The sequence below is a fragment of the Anomaloglossus baeobatrachus genome, chromosome 2 (genome assembly GCF_048569485.1).
Source record: "Anomaloglossus baeobatrachus isolate aAnoBae1 chromosome 2, aAnoBae1.hap1, whole genome shotgun sequence".
Lineage (NCBI taxonomy): Eukaryota > Metazoa > Chordata > Amphibia > Anura > Aromobatidae > Anomaloglossus > Anomaloglossus baeobatrachus.
Genome location: NC_134354.1, coordinates 434,532,295 through 434,548,537, shown reverse-complemented (window position 1 = coordinate 434,548,537; position 16,243 = coordinate 434,532,295). Strand labels below are relative to the sequence as shown.

Sequence of the window (16,243 nt, the reverse complement as noted above, 5' to 3'; positions counted from 1 at the left end):
CTGTGGGAGCAATAATAATAAAATAGAAGACATACAAGACCACTGATAATCTCCCTTCTTCTGGTGCTCCACTCAAGATCTGATGGGTCGAAATGATTACAACAACGGTGTCCAAAAGTTAAAGAACCACAATGGGGAACCTAGTGAAAGACCTGCATACATTTTGGACCACCGTAACAAAGGCTACCATCAGTAACATCATCATCCATCATTATCCTCCTCCATCATTATCCTCCTCCTCCATCACTATCCTCCATCATCATTATCCATCATCATCATTATCCTCCTCATTATCATCCTCCTCCATCACTATCCTCCATCATCATTATCCTCCTCCTCCTCCATCATCATTATCATTATCCTCCTCCATCATCATTATCCTCATCCTCCATCATCATTATCCTCCATCATCATTATCCTCCTCATTATCATCCTCCTCCATCATTATCCTCCTCCTCCATCACTATCCTCCTCCATCATCATTATCCTCCATCATCATTATCCTTCTCCTCCTCCATCATCATTATCCTCCTCATTATCATCCTCCTCCATCACTATCCTCCATCATTATCCTCCTCCTCCTCCCATCATCATTATCATTATCCTCCTCCATCATCATTATCCTCCTCCTCCATCATCATTATCCTCCTCCTCCATCATCATTATCCTCCATCATCATTATCCTCCTCCATCATCATTATCCTCCTCATCATCATTATCCTCCATCATCATTATCCTTCTCATTATCCTCCTCCTCCATCACTATCCTCCATCATCATTATCCTCCATCATCATTATCCTCCTCATTATCATCCTCCTCCATCACTATCCTCCATCATCATTATCCTCCTCCATCATTATCCTTCTCATTATCCTCCTCCTCCATCATTATCCTCCTCCATCATCATTATCCTCCATCATCATTATCATTATCCTCCTCCATCATTATCCTCATCCTCCATCATCATTATCCTCCTCCTCCATCATCATTATCCTCCATCATCATTATCCTCCTCATTATCATCCTCCTCCATCATTATCCTCCTCATCATCATTATCCTTCTCATTATCCTCCTCCTCCATCATTATCCTCCTCCATCATCATTATCCTCCTCATTATCATTATCCTCCTCCTCCATCATCATTATCCTCCATCATCATTATCCTTCTCATTAACCTCCTCCTTCATTATCCTCCTCCTCCTCCATCATCATCATCCTCCATCATCATTATTATCCTCCTCCTCCTCATTATCCTACTCCATCATCATTATCATCCTCTTCCTCCTCCTCCTTCAAACATACCTGCAGGACAGTGAGATGAATCCTGCCGGTGGCATTTTCCTGTGGCGTCCCGTTGTCCTTCGCGGCTGCTGTCCTGGCCCGGTGTCCTGACGCGGCACGCCATCGTAGCTACAGCTGATCGCGTCCTCCGGTCAGCTGTTCTGTCCTGTTCTAATCGCGCGCGCTCCTGCGGTCACAACGTGCTGTGAAGAAACGAGGGCGCATGCGCCGCCCTCTCAGACAGCAAGTTGTGTAATGCGGGGGCTTCAGAAACATGGCGCCGGAGATAAGCGCTATGCACAGAGGCCCACTCTGGCGCCATGTTTCTGAAGATTAGATATGTACATACAGCCAGAGGGAGGGAGGGAGGGAGGGAGGAAAAGGCGGCGCGGGGGGGAGGGGGGGGGACACGTGCATAATCCGCCAGGACATCAGGAGACAGGGAGGAACAGGCTGGTGGGGGGGCGGGTAACTCCTGCATAACCCGCCCGGACATCAGGAGAGAGGGAGGAACAGGCTGGTGGGGGGGCGGGGAACTCCTGCATAACCCGCCCGGACATTAGCAATGAGGTGCACACGTCAATCAAAAAGTGCACGAAATTTCAAACTTTAGAAAGTTGTATTTCACTGCCTAAACACCCGAGCTGCACCCTAATGGTATGTACACACTGTGCAGGATAGTGCCAGTACTGCACTGGCTGCAGCTTATACACGAAAATCCTGATGATTGGTTCCCTTTAAGCTCACATCTCCAGCATTCAGTGTGTGGAAATGGGCAGAATAGCATAAGTTGACTCTTATTAGAAAAACTAGTAGCTCCACTATCAAATTCAAATGAGTTTTACTGGCAGGACCAAATACACATTAGCATTGCCAAAGCAAGTGTAGTGCAGCCAACAGTGCCACACTGCCCCTACACCACACTGACTGCTGGAGAGGAAAGCTGAAATCTGTTAATCGCAGGTCTGCTGTGCTCCAGCACACGTACCGTAATCACTCTCCAATGAGGAGATTAGACTGTCTCACAAAGTGATTGTTCTAAGCTATAGTGGGGCTGTATTATTTTTCTTCTTCTATGAAGATGCCAGCTTATGATTGACAGAACTATAAGAAGACAGCTAAGGCTGCTTTCACACATCCGTTTTTTGCAGTGTGGCTCCACAGGGCTCAAAAACCTATGCAACGGATGCGGCGAAATAAACGGATCCGTTGCATAAGTTTTTCCATGCGGCCCGTCCATTTTTTGACGGTTGCGGCTTGATACTGAGCATGCACAGTTCAAGAAAACGCATCTGGCGGCCGGATGCGGTTCTTGTCGCAGGACACCGCATCCAGCGTCCATAGGCTTGCATTGTAAATCGCGCAGGATTCGGCACGCTGCGGTTTTTTCGCCGCACAAAAAAAGTGCCAGGCAACGTTACATCTGGCCGCCGCATGGGCTAAATATGCCGCATACGGCAAACACCGGACACAACGCAAGGCCATGCAGCACAATACGGTGCTAATGCAAGTCTATGCGGAAAAAACACAACCGGCGGCAAAAAAAAAAAACTGTTGCGATTTTTATGCAAATAGCCGTATTGTGCCGCTCAGCAAAAACCGGATGTGTGAAAGCAGCCTAATAGAAGTGTCTGTAATGAGACTACCAGAGATGAGAGGCAGCTCAATAAGTGATACATTGCTAGAATCAGGGTCTCAAATTAGATATCAAAAATCAGGACATAACCTTTGAGACCTAGTGTAAACGGAAGGCATTGGTGGAGTTTGTTAACCCAGTTATAAAGAATTACATAAATAACTAAACATTTCTTAACTAAGCGTCTTGCTATACTTTTAAAATCACAAACATCAGAAAAAAAAGAGTAACCTCTGATCACAATCAGGCAAATGAAATACCATTATATAGGTTCTAATAAAATGTATTTTTACTATATTATTACTAGGCATGAGGGCCTCAGACTTTTACTTTACTGATTCTTATAAATAAATTCAAGAGAACAGATATGCTGAATGAGCAACTCACCTTTACATTCTCTTGCGTTACCAGTGGCTGGTTGTCAATAGCACCAGGTTTCTGTGGATTGAGCTGCAATAATATACTACCATTGGAACCACTCATACACTGGTTATTGTTATCCGAAGTGTTATGCTGACGTGCAAAGCACATGTCTGCCCCTGGCGCGTTGGAATAAGGAAAAACTGTAATAGACAGAACATTGATACCAATTATCTTCATAGCATTAAATTCACATTTTCATTATATGTTACATAAATAAGCCAATGAACAGATTGTAATCTTGGGTTAGTTATTAGTGATGGGCGGACCCAGACTGTAAAAGTCCGGATCCGCGTGGATTCAAATATACCCGAGCACCGACCTTGGACCTAAAGTTCTCAGGGAAATGTGGGTAACAATACAGATCCAACAACTCTGGTATTAAAAAAAAAAACAAAAAACGAAAACAAAAAAAAACCAAAACAAAACCGCACCGGTAGTCCTAACGTCTCTAATTATACCAGGCACAAATAAAGCATACGGCTAAAGGCTGTAGCCCATAGCTGTGTGCTTATCTTGGCTGTCTATCAAAATAAAAAGGGACCGCAGCTTTTCTAAATGGATTTAAAAAAAAAAAAAAAAAAAAAGAAAAAAGCAAAGTGCGGTCCCCTCAATTGTAATACCCAGCCATAAAAAAGCAGACAGCTGGTGGCTGGTATTCTAGGACTGGCGACATCCATGATTATTGGGCCCCCCAGACTAAAAATAGCAGCCTGCAGCCGCCCAGGATTGTCGCATCCATTAGATGCGACAATCCCAGAACTTTACCCGGTTCTTCCGATTGCCCTAGTGTGCAATCGGGGTAATAAATGGGTTAATGACAGCTTACAGGTGCCAATAAGCCCTAGATTAGTAATGAGAGGTGTCTATGATACCCTTCCACCCCATTACTAATCTGTAAGTGGAAGTAAATAAACACAAACACCGAAAAAATACTTTATTTTAAACAAAATACAAAAAAAAAACCATCCTCATGTACTCCACACGAGGTCCCACACAGATTCTGGCTTTGTACCGAATTGTTTTATTTTTCTTTTTATATACATAGACTTCAGTGTCAATTGCGGCCACTGCAGGATGGGAAATACAGTTGTTGAGACAATAGGCAACAACCGGTGTGAAGAAAAGCCAGCAGGCAACAAAGAATGTGGCGAAACACCAGAAGGCAACAATGAATGTGTAGAGACGCCAGTGGATAACAATGAGTGTGGAACGACGCACAGGCAACAACAAGTGTGGAGCAACGCCAGCAGGCAACAACAGGTGTGGAGAGCCGCCAGCAGGCAACGACTGGTGTAGAGAGCCGCCAGCAGGCAACGACGGGTGTGGAGAGCCGCCAGCAGGCAACGACGGGTGTAGAGAGCCGCCAGCAGGCAACGACGGGTGTGGAGAGCCGCCAGCAGGCAACGATGGGTGTGGAGCGCTGCCAGCAGGCAACAACGGGTGTGGAGAGATGCCAGCAGGCAACAATCGGTGTGGAGTGCCACCAGCAGGCAACAACGGGTGTGGAGATCCGCCAGCAGGCAACAACGGGTGTGGAGAGCAGCCCGCAGGCAACAACGGGTGTGGAGAGACGCCAGCAGACAACTAGAGTGTAGAAAGACTTGCAGGCAATGAGTGAATAGAAAGAACAGCAGGCAACAATGAGTGTGTGTAGAAAGGCCAGCAGGCAACAAGGACTTTGTAGAGAGTGCAGCAGGAAACGAGTGTGTAGAAATGCCATCAGGCAACAACAAGTGTGTACTGATGCCAGCAGGCAAGGAGTGTGTAGAGATGCCAGAATGCAAGAACGTGAGTGTAGAGACATCAGCAGGCAAAAGAGTGTAGAAACACCAGCAGGCAACAATGAGAGTGTAGAGACACCATTAGGTAACAACAGATGTGTGGAGATGCCAGCAGGCAACAACTGGTGTATGGAGACATCAGCAGGCTACAGCGGGTATATGGAGACGAGCCACCAGCAGACCACAACGGATGTATGGAGATGCGAGCAGGCAACAACGGTTGTGGAGAGACACTAACAGACAACAATGGGTGTGGGGAGATGCCGTCAGGAAACAAATGGTGTGGAAAAATGCCAGCAGGCAGCAAAAACTGTAAATAGACATCAGGGGAAAACTTTAGCTGTGGAAAAATCGCCAGGAAGCAACATCAGCTGTTAAGAGACACCACTATCCGATGCCCAGCAAATACTATGCATGGAACATACTTAGATGTATGTATAAGACATGCACAATACTGACAGCATATCAGGTGGCAGCCTGTACAAAGAGTATACTGCACAGTTTGCACTGGTGTCTCTCTACACCTGTTGTCAGGTGGAATAATAAGTTTGCATAAGCTCTTTATAACCTGGGTGCATGGCATATTTGTGTATCCCATTTGTTACGTGTTTTAAACACTTTTTCCACAGTGACTGACAAAGACATAGATTTGCAGGAAATGAGATTGACTAATATGCTAAATATTGGCACATACTTATGACAAAAACACAACTAATAGTTGTTATTAAGTTAGACTAGTCACTCTAAAGATGTATTGAAGCTATAGAACTGCATGAATCATTAAATTAGATAAAATTGCCTAACCGTGCATTCGTAGACTAGACCGTCTTAAAATGCGCAACATTTTTCAAATTCGCGCAATTCCATTGCATTTTAGGCCATGCCCCTTTCCAGACAAGCCACATCCAACTTTCTAGTAGCCCACGCGCTATTCAAATATATTTATTAAATCCTAATTCATTAAAATACAGCCTACCCAAAGGTCTTATAAATAAGGATGCACATTACAGTAATTACATGGCGCTCTCCACTATACCAGTGCATAACCTGACCTCATGACTGATCTTGTACAATGGCGGACATGTATTTGCGCTGGTAACACAAGAGGTGAAGATATTTTATGCTTACACTTTCTCTGTTGTTAAGTTCCTACAAGTTAACTGCATTGCAGGTCTCTGAGACAGAACCGAAATTACTCTGTAGCGCATTACTTCTCTCTCCAAGCAAATGGATTAAAACTTCAGGGACCTATGATCGCATACAACAAAAATCTATAGACACCTTATTTGATTTTCGACCATCTTTTCTACTGTCTTGTTTAATGGAAAACATATTCATTTCCCTATGGACTTCAAATCAGATAGAACCAGACATAAAAGCACTGCTTGGAAACAGCAGTTATCCTTACCGCTGGTTGTTGACTCTGAAGCTTCCGATGCAGAAGATATGTTATCGGAAGATTTCTCTTCTGTAGTGCTATGTACATTAGTTCCCGTTCTGTCATCTTCCCTTTGATCCAATGAGGATGTCCCCAGTGAGTACCGGCTACCATTTAATGAGGGAGAAGGCTCAATAACAACAGGTTTAGATTCCTAAAAAAATAAGAATTAAAATAAGCAAAATTTAAAATAAATAAAATTATAAAAAAAAAAAAAGCAACCGCTATATCTTATAGATTAGTCATTACTTCAACATTATGGAAGCATTAAATGATGAATGATTTAAAAATATTAATAGAAAAAACACTAACACAATAAAGCACCTGCAATAAGTTAGTAATGCATGGTTTCCACAAAAATAAAAAGTTATAAGCTGTACCAACCAAAACAGATTAAAGTCAAATTAAAGGAATATTCCTGTGAACTAAAAATAGTAGCCATCAGATTACCCTAAAATGACGTTTATGCTCCTATGGAGACCAATGCAATTATGCACTATGCTGTAGAGGAAACCATTAGTAGAATGTAAAAAAACAAACACAAATAAAACATCCAAACAGCACTTCAGTACCCAAGACTACTCTTTGAATGAGATCTGCTAAAGAGATGATGGGCTAGATAGAAGCCATCACATTGAACATGCTATGCGTTCTGCAGACGATAGGTTATAGTTTGCTATAGCTTGATTTTTATCATAGATATCCTGACTCACTCCGGGCTTAGGAGTCCAGGGGGCGGTCCTAATCAGTAACGGATTGCTATCTGTATATGCATGCATCTACAACTAAAATGCACAGCATTTCCAAGCACACAGGTTGCCTTTAATAGAAGATTGCTGAAAGATAAATACAGTTGGTTAGTGTAAAATAAAGTGGATATTCCAGATGACCAAGAAGGTGAAAGGATTACAATAGATTTACACATAAAGGGGCATTCTCAAGTTTCCATGTGGAAGGGGAAAAGTTCAGGACTGCTGGGACCCTCACTGATCCGGAGACCTGGGACTGGGACTTTGAAGAACTCCATGTGAATGGATCGGTGAAAGAACATGCGCGCTACCAATTGATTCATTCTTTTGGAAGTTCTGAAGACCAGCTGAGTAGGATGTTCAGCTATTTCTGACAGCCCCTTAAAGGGAACCCTGTTAGGGGCAATATACCCCCAGAACCACAAACAGTTCTAGGTGCATATTGCTAATCCCTGCCTAACCGTCCCTGTATCTAGTGGCATACATAAAGAGATATTTAAAAAAAAAAAAAAAAAAAGTATTTCTAAAGATCTTTTATTATATATGCTAATGAGTGTAGGGACTAGTAACAAGGTTGCTAGTTCCTGCACTCATTCCACCCTCTGAGCATGGTAGCACATCCATAGGGGCGCGCTAACATGGTATTCAATGCAGCAGCATCAGCGGTGATGCACGTACCTGTGTCATCATCGTTCATCAGAAGTCCCATCACTTCTGGTCATGCGCACAAGACCTCTCTGGAGCCAGGACGCATACACCTGGCTCCATAGTGCAAATGACTGGAAGTGTCGGGCATTCAGATGAGCGGTGACAGCAGACACAGGTTCAAGCGTCACCACTGGTGATGCTGCATTGAATAGCATGTTAGCATACCCCTGTGGGTGTGCTAACATGCTAAGAGGGCGGAATGAGTGCAGGAACTAACGCCTTTGCAACTAGACCCTGCACTCATTAGCATATGATAAAAGATGTTTAGAAATACTTTTTCTAGAGATCTCTTTATCTATGCTAGTGTATACAGGGACGGTTAGGCAGGGATTAGCAATATATACCCAGAACTTATCGTGGTTCTGAGTGCATATTACACCTGACAGGTTCCCTTTAAGAATGAATGATTCTCAGCAGTCAGGAATAATCCCCTTTGGATAGGGGATAACTTCCAAACGTGAGAATACTCCTTTAATATATTAGGAAATGTATGCAAACATAATAGTAATTTTTACAACTAATATGTAGCATGAAAGTAACACTAAACCTAGTAATTAATACCAAAAGTTAAAAGACTATTATGCCCCATACTTTTTAGTATGCAGGACTGTATGTATTATCCTATAATTAAGTGTTGTAGAAATTATACGGTCAATAAAAGGTTATTCTCCTGCTCATATAATCCAATTTTGGTTTATGGATGGAAGTTAACAATCTTTGCCCTACTACAAACAGAGCACAGCAGGCAGGCTTCTGCTGCAGTAGGTAGACTTTTAGCCAGACATACACAACAGTGAGGAGGAAGAGGCCAGAACCGATATACAGAGACAAATCTAGAATAATTTTGCATATCTTTCAAGAGCAATGAGTAAAATGAGAAAAGTAAATGAAAGCAGTAATATCTGGGGCAAGTTTAATTTAATTTCTTTCACATTTGTTATTTCTATTGAAAAAAAATAATAAAATAGTTAATATTTATATATGTGTATAGATACATACACACACACACACACACAATATTATATATTATATTAATATATATATATATATATATATATATATATATATATATATATATATATATATATATACACACACATATACAGTTAGGTCCAGAAATATTTGGACAGTGACACAATTTTGGCGAGTTGGGCTCTGCATGCCACCACATTGGATTTGAAATGAGACCTCTACAACAGAATTCAAGTGCAGATTGTAACGTTTAATTTGAAGGTTTGAACAAAAATATCTGATAGAAATTGTAGGAATTGTACACATTTCTTTACAAACACTCCACATTTTAGGAGGTCAAAAGTAATTGGACAAATAAACCAAACCCAAACAAAATATTTTTATTTTCAATATTTTGTTGCGAATCCTTTGGAGGCAATCACTGCCTTAAGTCTGGAACCCATGGACATCACCAAACGCTGGGTTTCCTCCTTCTTAATGCTTTGCCAGGCCTTTACAGCCGCAGCCTTCAGGTCTTGCTTGTTTGTGGGTCTTTCAGTCTTAAGTCTGGATTTGAGCAAGTGAAATGCATGCTCAATTGGGTTAAGATCTGGTGATTGACTTGGCCATTGCAGAATGTTCCACTTTTTTGCACTCATGAACTCCTGGGTAGCTTTGGCTGAATGCTTGGGGTCATTGTCCATCTGTACTATGAAGCGCCGTCCGATCAACTTTGCGGCATTTGGCTGAATCTGGGCTGAAAGTATATCCCGGTACACTTCAGAATTCATCCGGCTACTCTTGTCTGCTGTTATGTCACCAATAAACACAAGTGACCCAGTGCCATTGAAAGCCATGCATGCCCATGCAATCACGTTGCCTCCACCATGTTTTACAGAGGATGTGGTGTGCCTTGGATCATGTGCCGTTCCCTTTCTTCTCCAAACTCATTTCTTCCCATCATTCTGGTACAGGTTGATCTTGGTCTCATCTGTCCATAGAATACTTTTCCAGAACTGAGCTGGCTTCATGAGGTGTTTTTCAGCAAATTTAACTCTGCCCTGTCTATTTTTGGAATTGATGAATGGTTTGCATCTAGATGTGAACCCTTTGTATTTACTTTCATGGAGTCTTCTCTTTACTGTTGACTTAGAGACAGATACACCTACTTCACCGAGAGTGTTCTGGACTTCAGTTGATGTTGTGAACGGGTTCTTCTTCACCAAAGAAAGTATGCGGCGATCATCCACCACTGTTGTCATCCATGGACGCCCAGGCCTTTTTGAGTTCCCAAGCTCACCAGTCAATTCCTTTTTTCTCAGAATGTACCCGACTGTTGATTTTGCTACTCCAAGCATGTCTGCTATCTCTCTGATGGATTTTTTCTTTTTTTTCAGCCTCAGGATGTTCTGCTTCACCTCAATTGAGAGTTCCTTAGACCGCATGTTGTCTGGTCACAGCAACAGCTTCCAAATGCAAAACCACACACCTGTAATCAACCCCAGACCTTTTAACTACTTAATTGATTACAGGTTAACGAGGGATACGCCTTCAGAGTTAATTGCAGCCCTTAGAGTCCCTTGTCCAATTACTTTTGGTCCCTTGAAAAAGAGGAGGCTATGCATTACAGAGCTATGATTCCTAAACCCTTTCTCCGATTTGGATGTGAAAGCTCTCATATTGCAGCTGGGAGTGTGCACTTTCAGCCCATATTATATATACATAATTGTATTTCTGAACATGTTTTTGTAAACAGCTAAAATAACAAAACTTGTGTCACTGTCCAAATATTTCTGGCCCTGACATACATATATATATTATTTTTTTTTTTTCTATAGGTTTCCAGCCAGCTAACGCTCGGCACGCCCATTATGATCACCTCCTCAGTGCATGCAGGACTCTGCTGTTGGTATACAGCTCTCCCCCCCAAGGTTATACAGCTCTTCTCCCCCCAAGGGTATACAGCTCTTCTCCCCCCAAAGGTTTACAGCTCACCCCCCTGGTATATAGCTCCCCCCAAAGGTATACAGCTGTCCCCCTCAATTGTATACAGCTCTCCCCCCCAAGGGTATACAGCTGTCTTCTCTCCTAAGGGTATACAGCTCACCTCCCTGGTATACAGCTCTCCCCCCAAGGGTATACAGCTCCCCTCCCCCCAATGGTAAACAGCTGTCCTTCCCACAAAGGGTATTCAGCCCCCCGATCTGTATACAGCTAGCTGTATACAGTTGGGGGTGTAAGGGTTAATCACTGTGGCACTCCCCTGCAGCCTTGAATATTGGGCTTTCCCGGCGGGCTGGTGGTGTAAGGGTTAATCATTGTGACAGGTTAATCACCGTGACACATGGAGGGGAGGAGACAGGGGTCACATGATCAGCTCCTCAGCATATGCAGGACTCTGCTGTGCTGGTTGTCATGGTGCTGGATGAGGTGAAGTTTATTTATGGGGTCAGAAGGGAGTGTGGATGTAGCAGAGGTGTGTGTAATGTGTGTAATGTGCAGGGGGGTGGAGCCGCGTGTGTAATTGGCACGGGGCCAGAGCCGCATATGGTGATGGGCGTGGGGGGCGGAGCCATGTGTGGTAATGGGTGTGGGGGCGGAGCCGCATGTGGTAATGTGCGGGGGCGGGATTAGCGAGTAATCACAACGGCTTATATATACACACACATATACTGTATATTTACACATAAACATACGTGTGTATATTTACACACACACACGTGTGTGTGTGTGTGTGTGTGTGTGTGTGTGTGTGTGTGTGTGTGTGTGTGTGTGTGTGTGTGTGTGTGTGTGTGTGTGTGTGTGTGTGCGCAAATGGCAAGAGCTTATGGTGTTACATCTTAGAGTCACTTACTTAAAATGTATTATATCCGGGAATTGCATAAATCTCAATATGAGGTTAAGGCTGGGGCCACACGGGGACCTACTGCGATCCTCGCATGACACTCGGCTCACGCTGGCAGCCCAGCAGGAGCAGAGTGTCATGCGAGTGTCACTGCGACTGAGGTCCGATCATGCGATCGGACCAAAGCTGAGGAGGGCAGGCAGGCATTAGGGAGGGGTGGGCTGACACTGAGGAAGGGCGGGCCGGTTCTGAGGAGGGGAGGGAGGGATTCATCTCCCTCTCTCCTCTGCCGGCTATTGCCATTCTCGCTCTCCACGCACGGTACACCAGTGTACCGCAAGTGCAGTGTGATTTTTCTCTCGCCCCATAGACCTGAATGGGTGCAAGAGAAACAAGGATCGCATTATACTCACAGCATGCTGCTATGGTTTTCTTAGTCCGATTAGGGCTGAGAAAATAATCGCTCATGTGCGCTGACACACAGGCTAATATTGGTCCGAGTGGAATGCGGTGTTTTATCGCATTCCACTCACTTTGATTTTCATGTTGTGTGTCTTAGGCCTAACAGAAATGCTCTGGATACAAATAAGAGAAATTCTATATATAGGAAAGCTGCTGACTATACCAAATTTGTGCCACTGCTCTACGAGACCCATCAGCGAAGATCATGGTGTTGTTTAAGGCTCCTGTGGGGCACCAGCAGGGAATTTTCAATCACTTGTCACGATCATACAGCATTCTCTATGCTTCTCTGCCATTTTTCTAAAAACAAATTTAAGGTAGAAAACCTCTCTGAAAATAAATGGGGAACAGGTAGTTGTGACAATGATCATAACTGTCCTGGGAATATTGTGTCACAGAGACTTTGTAGTGTATACTACATGTTTCATTATAGTAAATTTCCTCAAAGTTATTAAAGCTAAAAAAAAAAAAAAAACAACATCTTTTTAAAAACAAATTATATATCTTTTTCACGTATCCCTAAAAAAAAAGAAGTTTCTTGTCTCAGGCAGCAGCATTGAATTCCAATGCTTTTCCATTAACGACACTACTGATCATGACTTCAGGGACGAGCAGATCATACGGCCTCTATTGGAACAGATGCTATAGTAAAGCATTACTCTTAAACCTGCGGTGCCGAGGATCCTGTCTGTGCTCTATAATGCCTTTTTAAATGTACTTCTGGCAGCTTTCAACACTCTGTCTGCAGCCTGTGCACATTTTCATGTTAGTAGATAAAGATTATGATAGCCATATTATACATTAATGACATTAAATGTTTACCGCATAATGAGGCCATTTCAATCTAGTAATAAAAAAGCTTTCCATGATGCATCTCAAGCTAAAACGTCACAATCAATATATTTTACACACAATTTTTGAGTGGTTCACTTGGATCTGTAATGTTAATATAGTGCCCCATGTGAAAGCAGAATATTCAGTCAGAAATTGCAGGGGCCAAATGGCATAGGAATTGTTGTGCCATTTATCAACAAGGAATTCACCGGACACAGTTTATGGGTTGTTCAAGACAGTAGTGCTCCCGCCACTCCCCCCATCCCAAAGAGCATTGATTGACAGGCTGCTGTATAGGCACATTCACCTCAACCTATGAGAGGGCTAAGGTGAAGCGGGGGGACACTGCACCCCTCATGAATACATTGACTTCAAACTATATACTGTATTCATTCAGTTTCTGCTATTTGGCTACTACAATTACACAATACTAGCTGTAGTATGTTGTTCTAACACAAGAGGATAAATCTATTTGATAAAATCCAGTGATAGCTTTCTATAAGTAAACCTCACATGGACGCGGCCAATATGTTTTGCTATAGGTAATAGTTAAAGCGATTGTTCAGTGAAGAAAAGGTATCGATCCACAGGATAGGTGATAATCTGTCAGCAGGTTTTTGCTACCTCATCTGAGAGCAGCATGATGTAAACAAAGAGATCCTGAATTCAACGATGTATCACTTAGACTACTGGCTGCAGCCCTTCTGACACAATCAGAATTTTTAGATTTAGCAATGTAGCAGAGCTGAGTGTGTTGTCCCATCCAGAACAAGCTCTAAATAGAGATTGTACATTGACAGTAAGGTGTTAATCTCAAGAGGGGGCATGGCGAACTGCTGTGCGCGTGACATTGAATTCTGAGCAATGATAAGTCCTGCTGCTTAAACAGCAAATAAATAACACATGGGACCTTAAAGGAAAGGTGTTGCGCTTTTTAATTTTGTATTAATAGTGATTATGAAATCAAGTATTTTTAAAGCAAAATTAAATTCACTGTTTATTTCATTTTTATTTAATTCTAGTTTTACTGAAGGCACTGGGGGGCTGCCATCTTGGATTTGGTGTGTGTAACGACAGTTACTCACCTCCTTTATGGCAGCCCTCTGTACATTCACTCTGATAGTCACGTTGCGACCCTTTACTTAATACAAGACAGCTCCCTGTTGTGACCTGGATGCGTCCCCTGGGCTGTCCAGATCACAGTAGAGGGAGGAGATTGGCGCCATTATTGTGCAGCTCACAGCGTATGCTGTGTGCTGCACTTTCCCCCTGTCACTCGTTCGGCCTGTCACCCCCCCCCGCTAACTTCCCCGCCAATCTCCTTGCCGCAGCACTGTCTCCCTGTCACCGTTTCCCCCTATCACCCGTTCAGCCTATGTGAGTATCGACGCCCCTTCTCTGCCACCGCTGCTACCGTCTCCAATGACAACCCGCGCCGCCGCTACCCCCCCCGCTCTCTATAACTATAAACAATGCAGCTAGAAAAGAATGATTCCTCTAAAACGGCTCTTCTGTGTATCACTTGTAAATTCAATATATATTATATATATATATATATTATATATATATATATATATATATATATTATATATATATATATATATATATATATATATATATATATATATATATATATATATATATATATATATATATATATATATGTATATATCTATATATCTCTATCTATATATATCTCCATCTATCTATATATATCTCTATCTATCTATCTATATATGCAACAGTCAGTCATGTGGACCATTACGTGCATCAAAGTGAACAAAGTAGTGGTCACGGCATACAAAAAACCCATTCATATAAAAGATACACAAAACTCAATCCCTTTAAAGGACCACCAGTCTAGGACCGCCCTTAATATTTAATAAAAGAGGGATTTTTTACGAATCACATATACTCTCAATTGCGCTCAGAAGGGTGTCGCTAAAGGGTCATGTTTGTGCCAAGAGTTGGAGCATGCAAATCCCAAAACCCTGTCTGACCCTTCTTGCAGTAAAAGAGCAAGATCTTGCCATTTGCACTAACCGAGGTATTGCTGCATAATTTGTAAGCTATAAACCGTTCTAATGATTTTACAGCTCGTTAAGAGCTTAGTAAAGTCAATGGTCGGTTAAGTAAAGAGCGATATGTTGTGAGATCTCGAGCTTAATGTGAGAGGGGCCACGTAGGATTGTGGGATCCCACTCTGCATGTCAGGAAGTTTGAGACAAACCTCTGTTAGAAGCTCGGGCCACATTAGACGACATTAAATGCTTTTGCTAATACAAATTATTTAAAAAAAAAAAAAAAAAAATCACCAACACCCCCCCGTCATGTCCATGCTCCCCCCCACCCCCCGGTCATGTCCGTGCCCCCAGCCCCTCCTGTGATGTATCTGCCCCAACGTTGGAGACGCTTGGGCATATACTTCACACTGGAGATGCTGGGACATACACCTCACACAGGAGGGGCTGGGGGCATACACCTCACACAGGAGGGGCTGAGGGCATACACCTCACACAGGATCTAAATGGTCTACATGGTGAAAAAAAATTCAACAGTTTGTAAAAAAAAAAACAATGGCACTTTTATCGCCATGTTCTGAGACCCATAGCGTTCTCCCTTTTCGGGAACTGGGGCTCAGTGACAGCTTATTTTTTGCATTTTGAGCTGACATTTTTAATTATACCATTTTTGGGTAGATGTGATGCTTTCATCACCTGTTATTGCATTCTAATGGAATGTTGTGGCAACCAAAAAAAACTTAATTCTGGGGTTTTGATATTTTTTTTTCTTGCTATGCAGTTTACCGATCAGATTAATTGATCTTATATTTTGATAGATCGGGCATTTCTGAATTCAGCAATATCAAACGTGTATTTTTTTTAATTCGTATTATTTTTTTTTTTTAAATCAGATCTTTTTTTATTAAATCATTAGGGATCGATACAGAGAGTATTTCACTTTTCATATAACTGATAATAAACAACAGATAAACACATGTGATTTATAAATCAGGTTCTTTCTCTGCATGTATGTAAATATAATAATAGAGTTCTCAAATCATAATTATATTATATAGCTTGAGTCTACAAACCTCGTGGCTCTACAAATAATCAAAACTTAAATTATGCAA

At 42.4% G+C, this 16,243-nt stretch overlaps 1 protein-coding gene across 2 annotated transcripts in view; it reads right to left on the bottom strand.

Moving 5' to 3' along the window:
• The window catches only part of USP32 (ubiquitin specific peptidase 32), a 391,424-nt gene that overhangs the window by 134,657 nt on the left and 240,524 nt on the right, over positions 1 to 16,243 (bottom strand). For both annotated transcript variants that reach the window (XM_075336246.1, XM_075336247.1), the window contains exons 13-14: positions 6,532 to 6,715; positions 3,307 to 3,482 (exon numbers count right to left, since the gene is read on the bottom strand). In XM_075336246.1, coding sequence (XP_075192361.1) covers positions 3,307 to 3,482; positions 6,532 to 6,715 — 360 coding nt within the window. The remainder of the gene's footprint in view (positions 1 to 3,306; positions 3,483 to 6,531; positions 6,716 to 16,243) is intronic.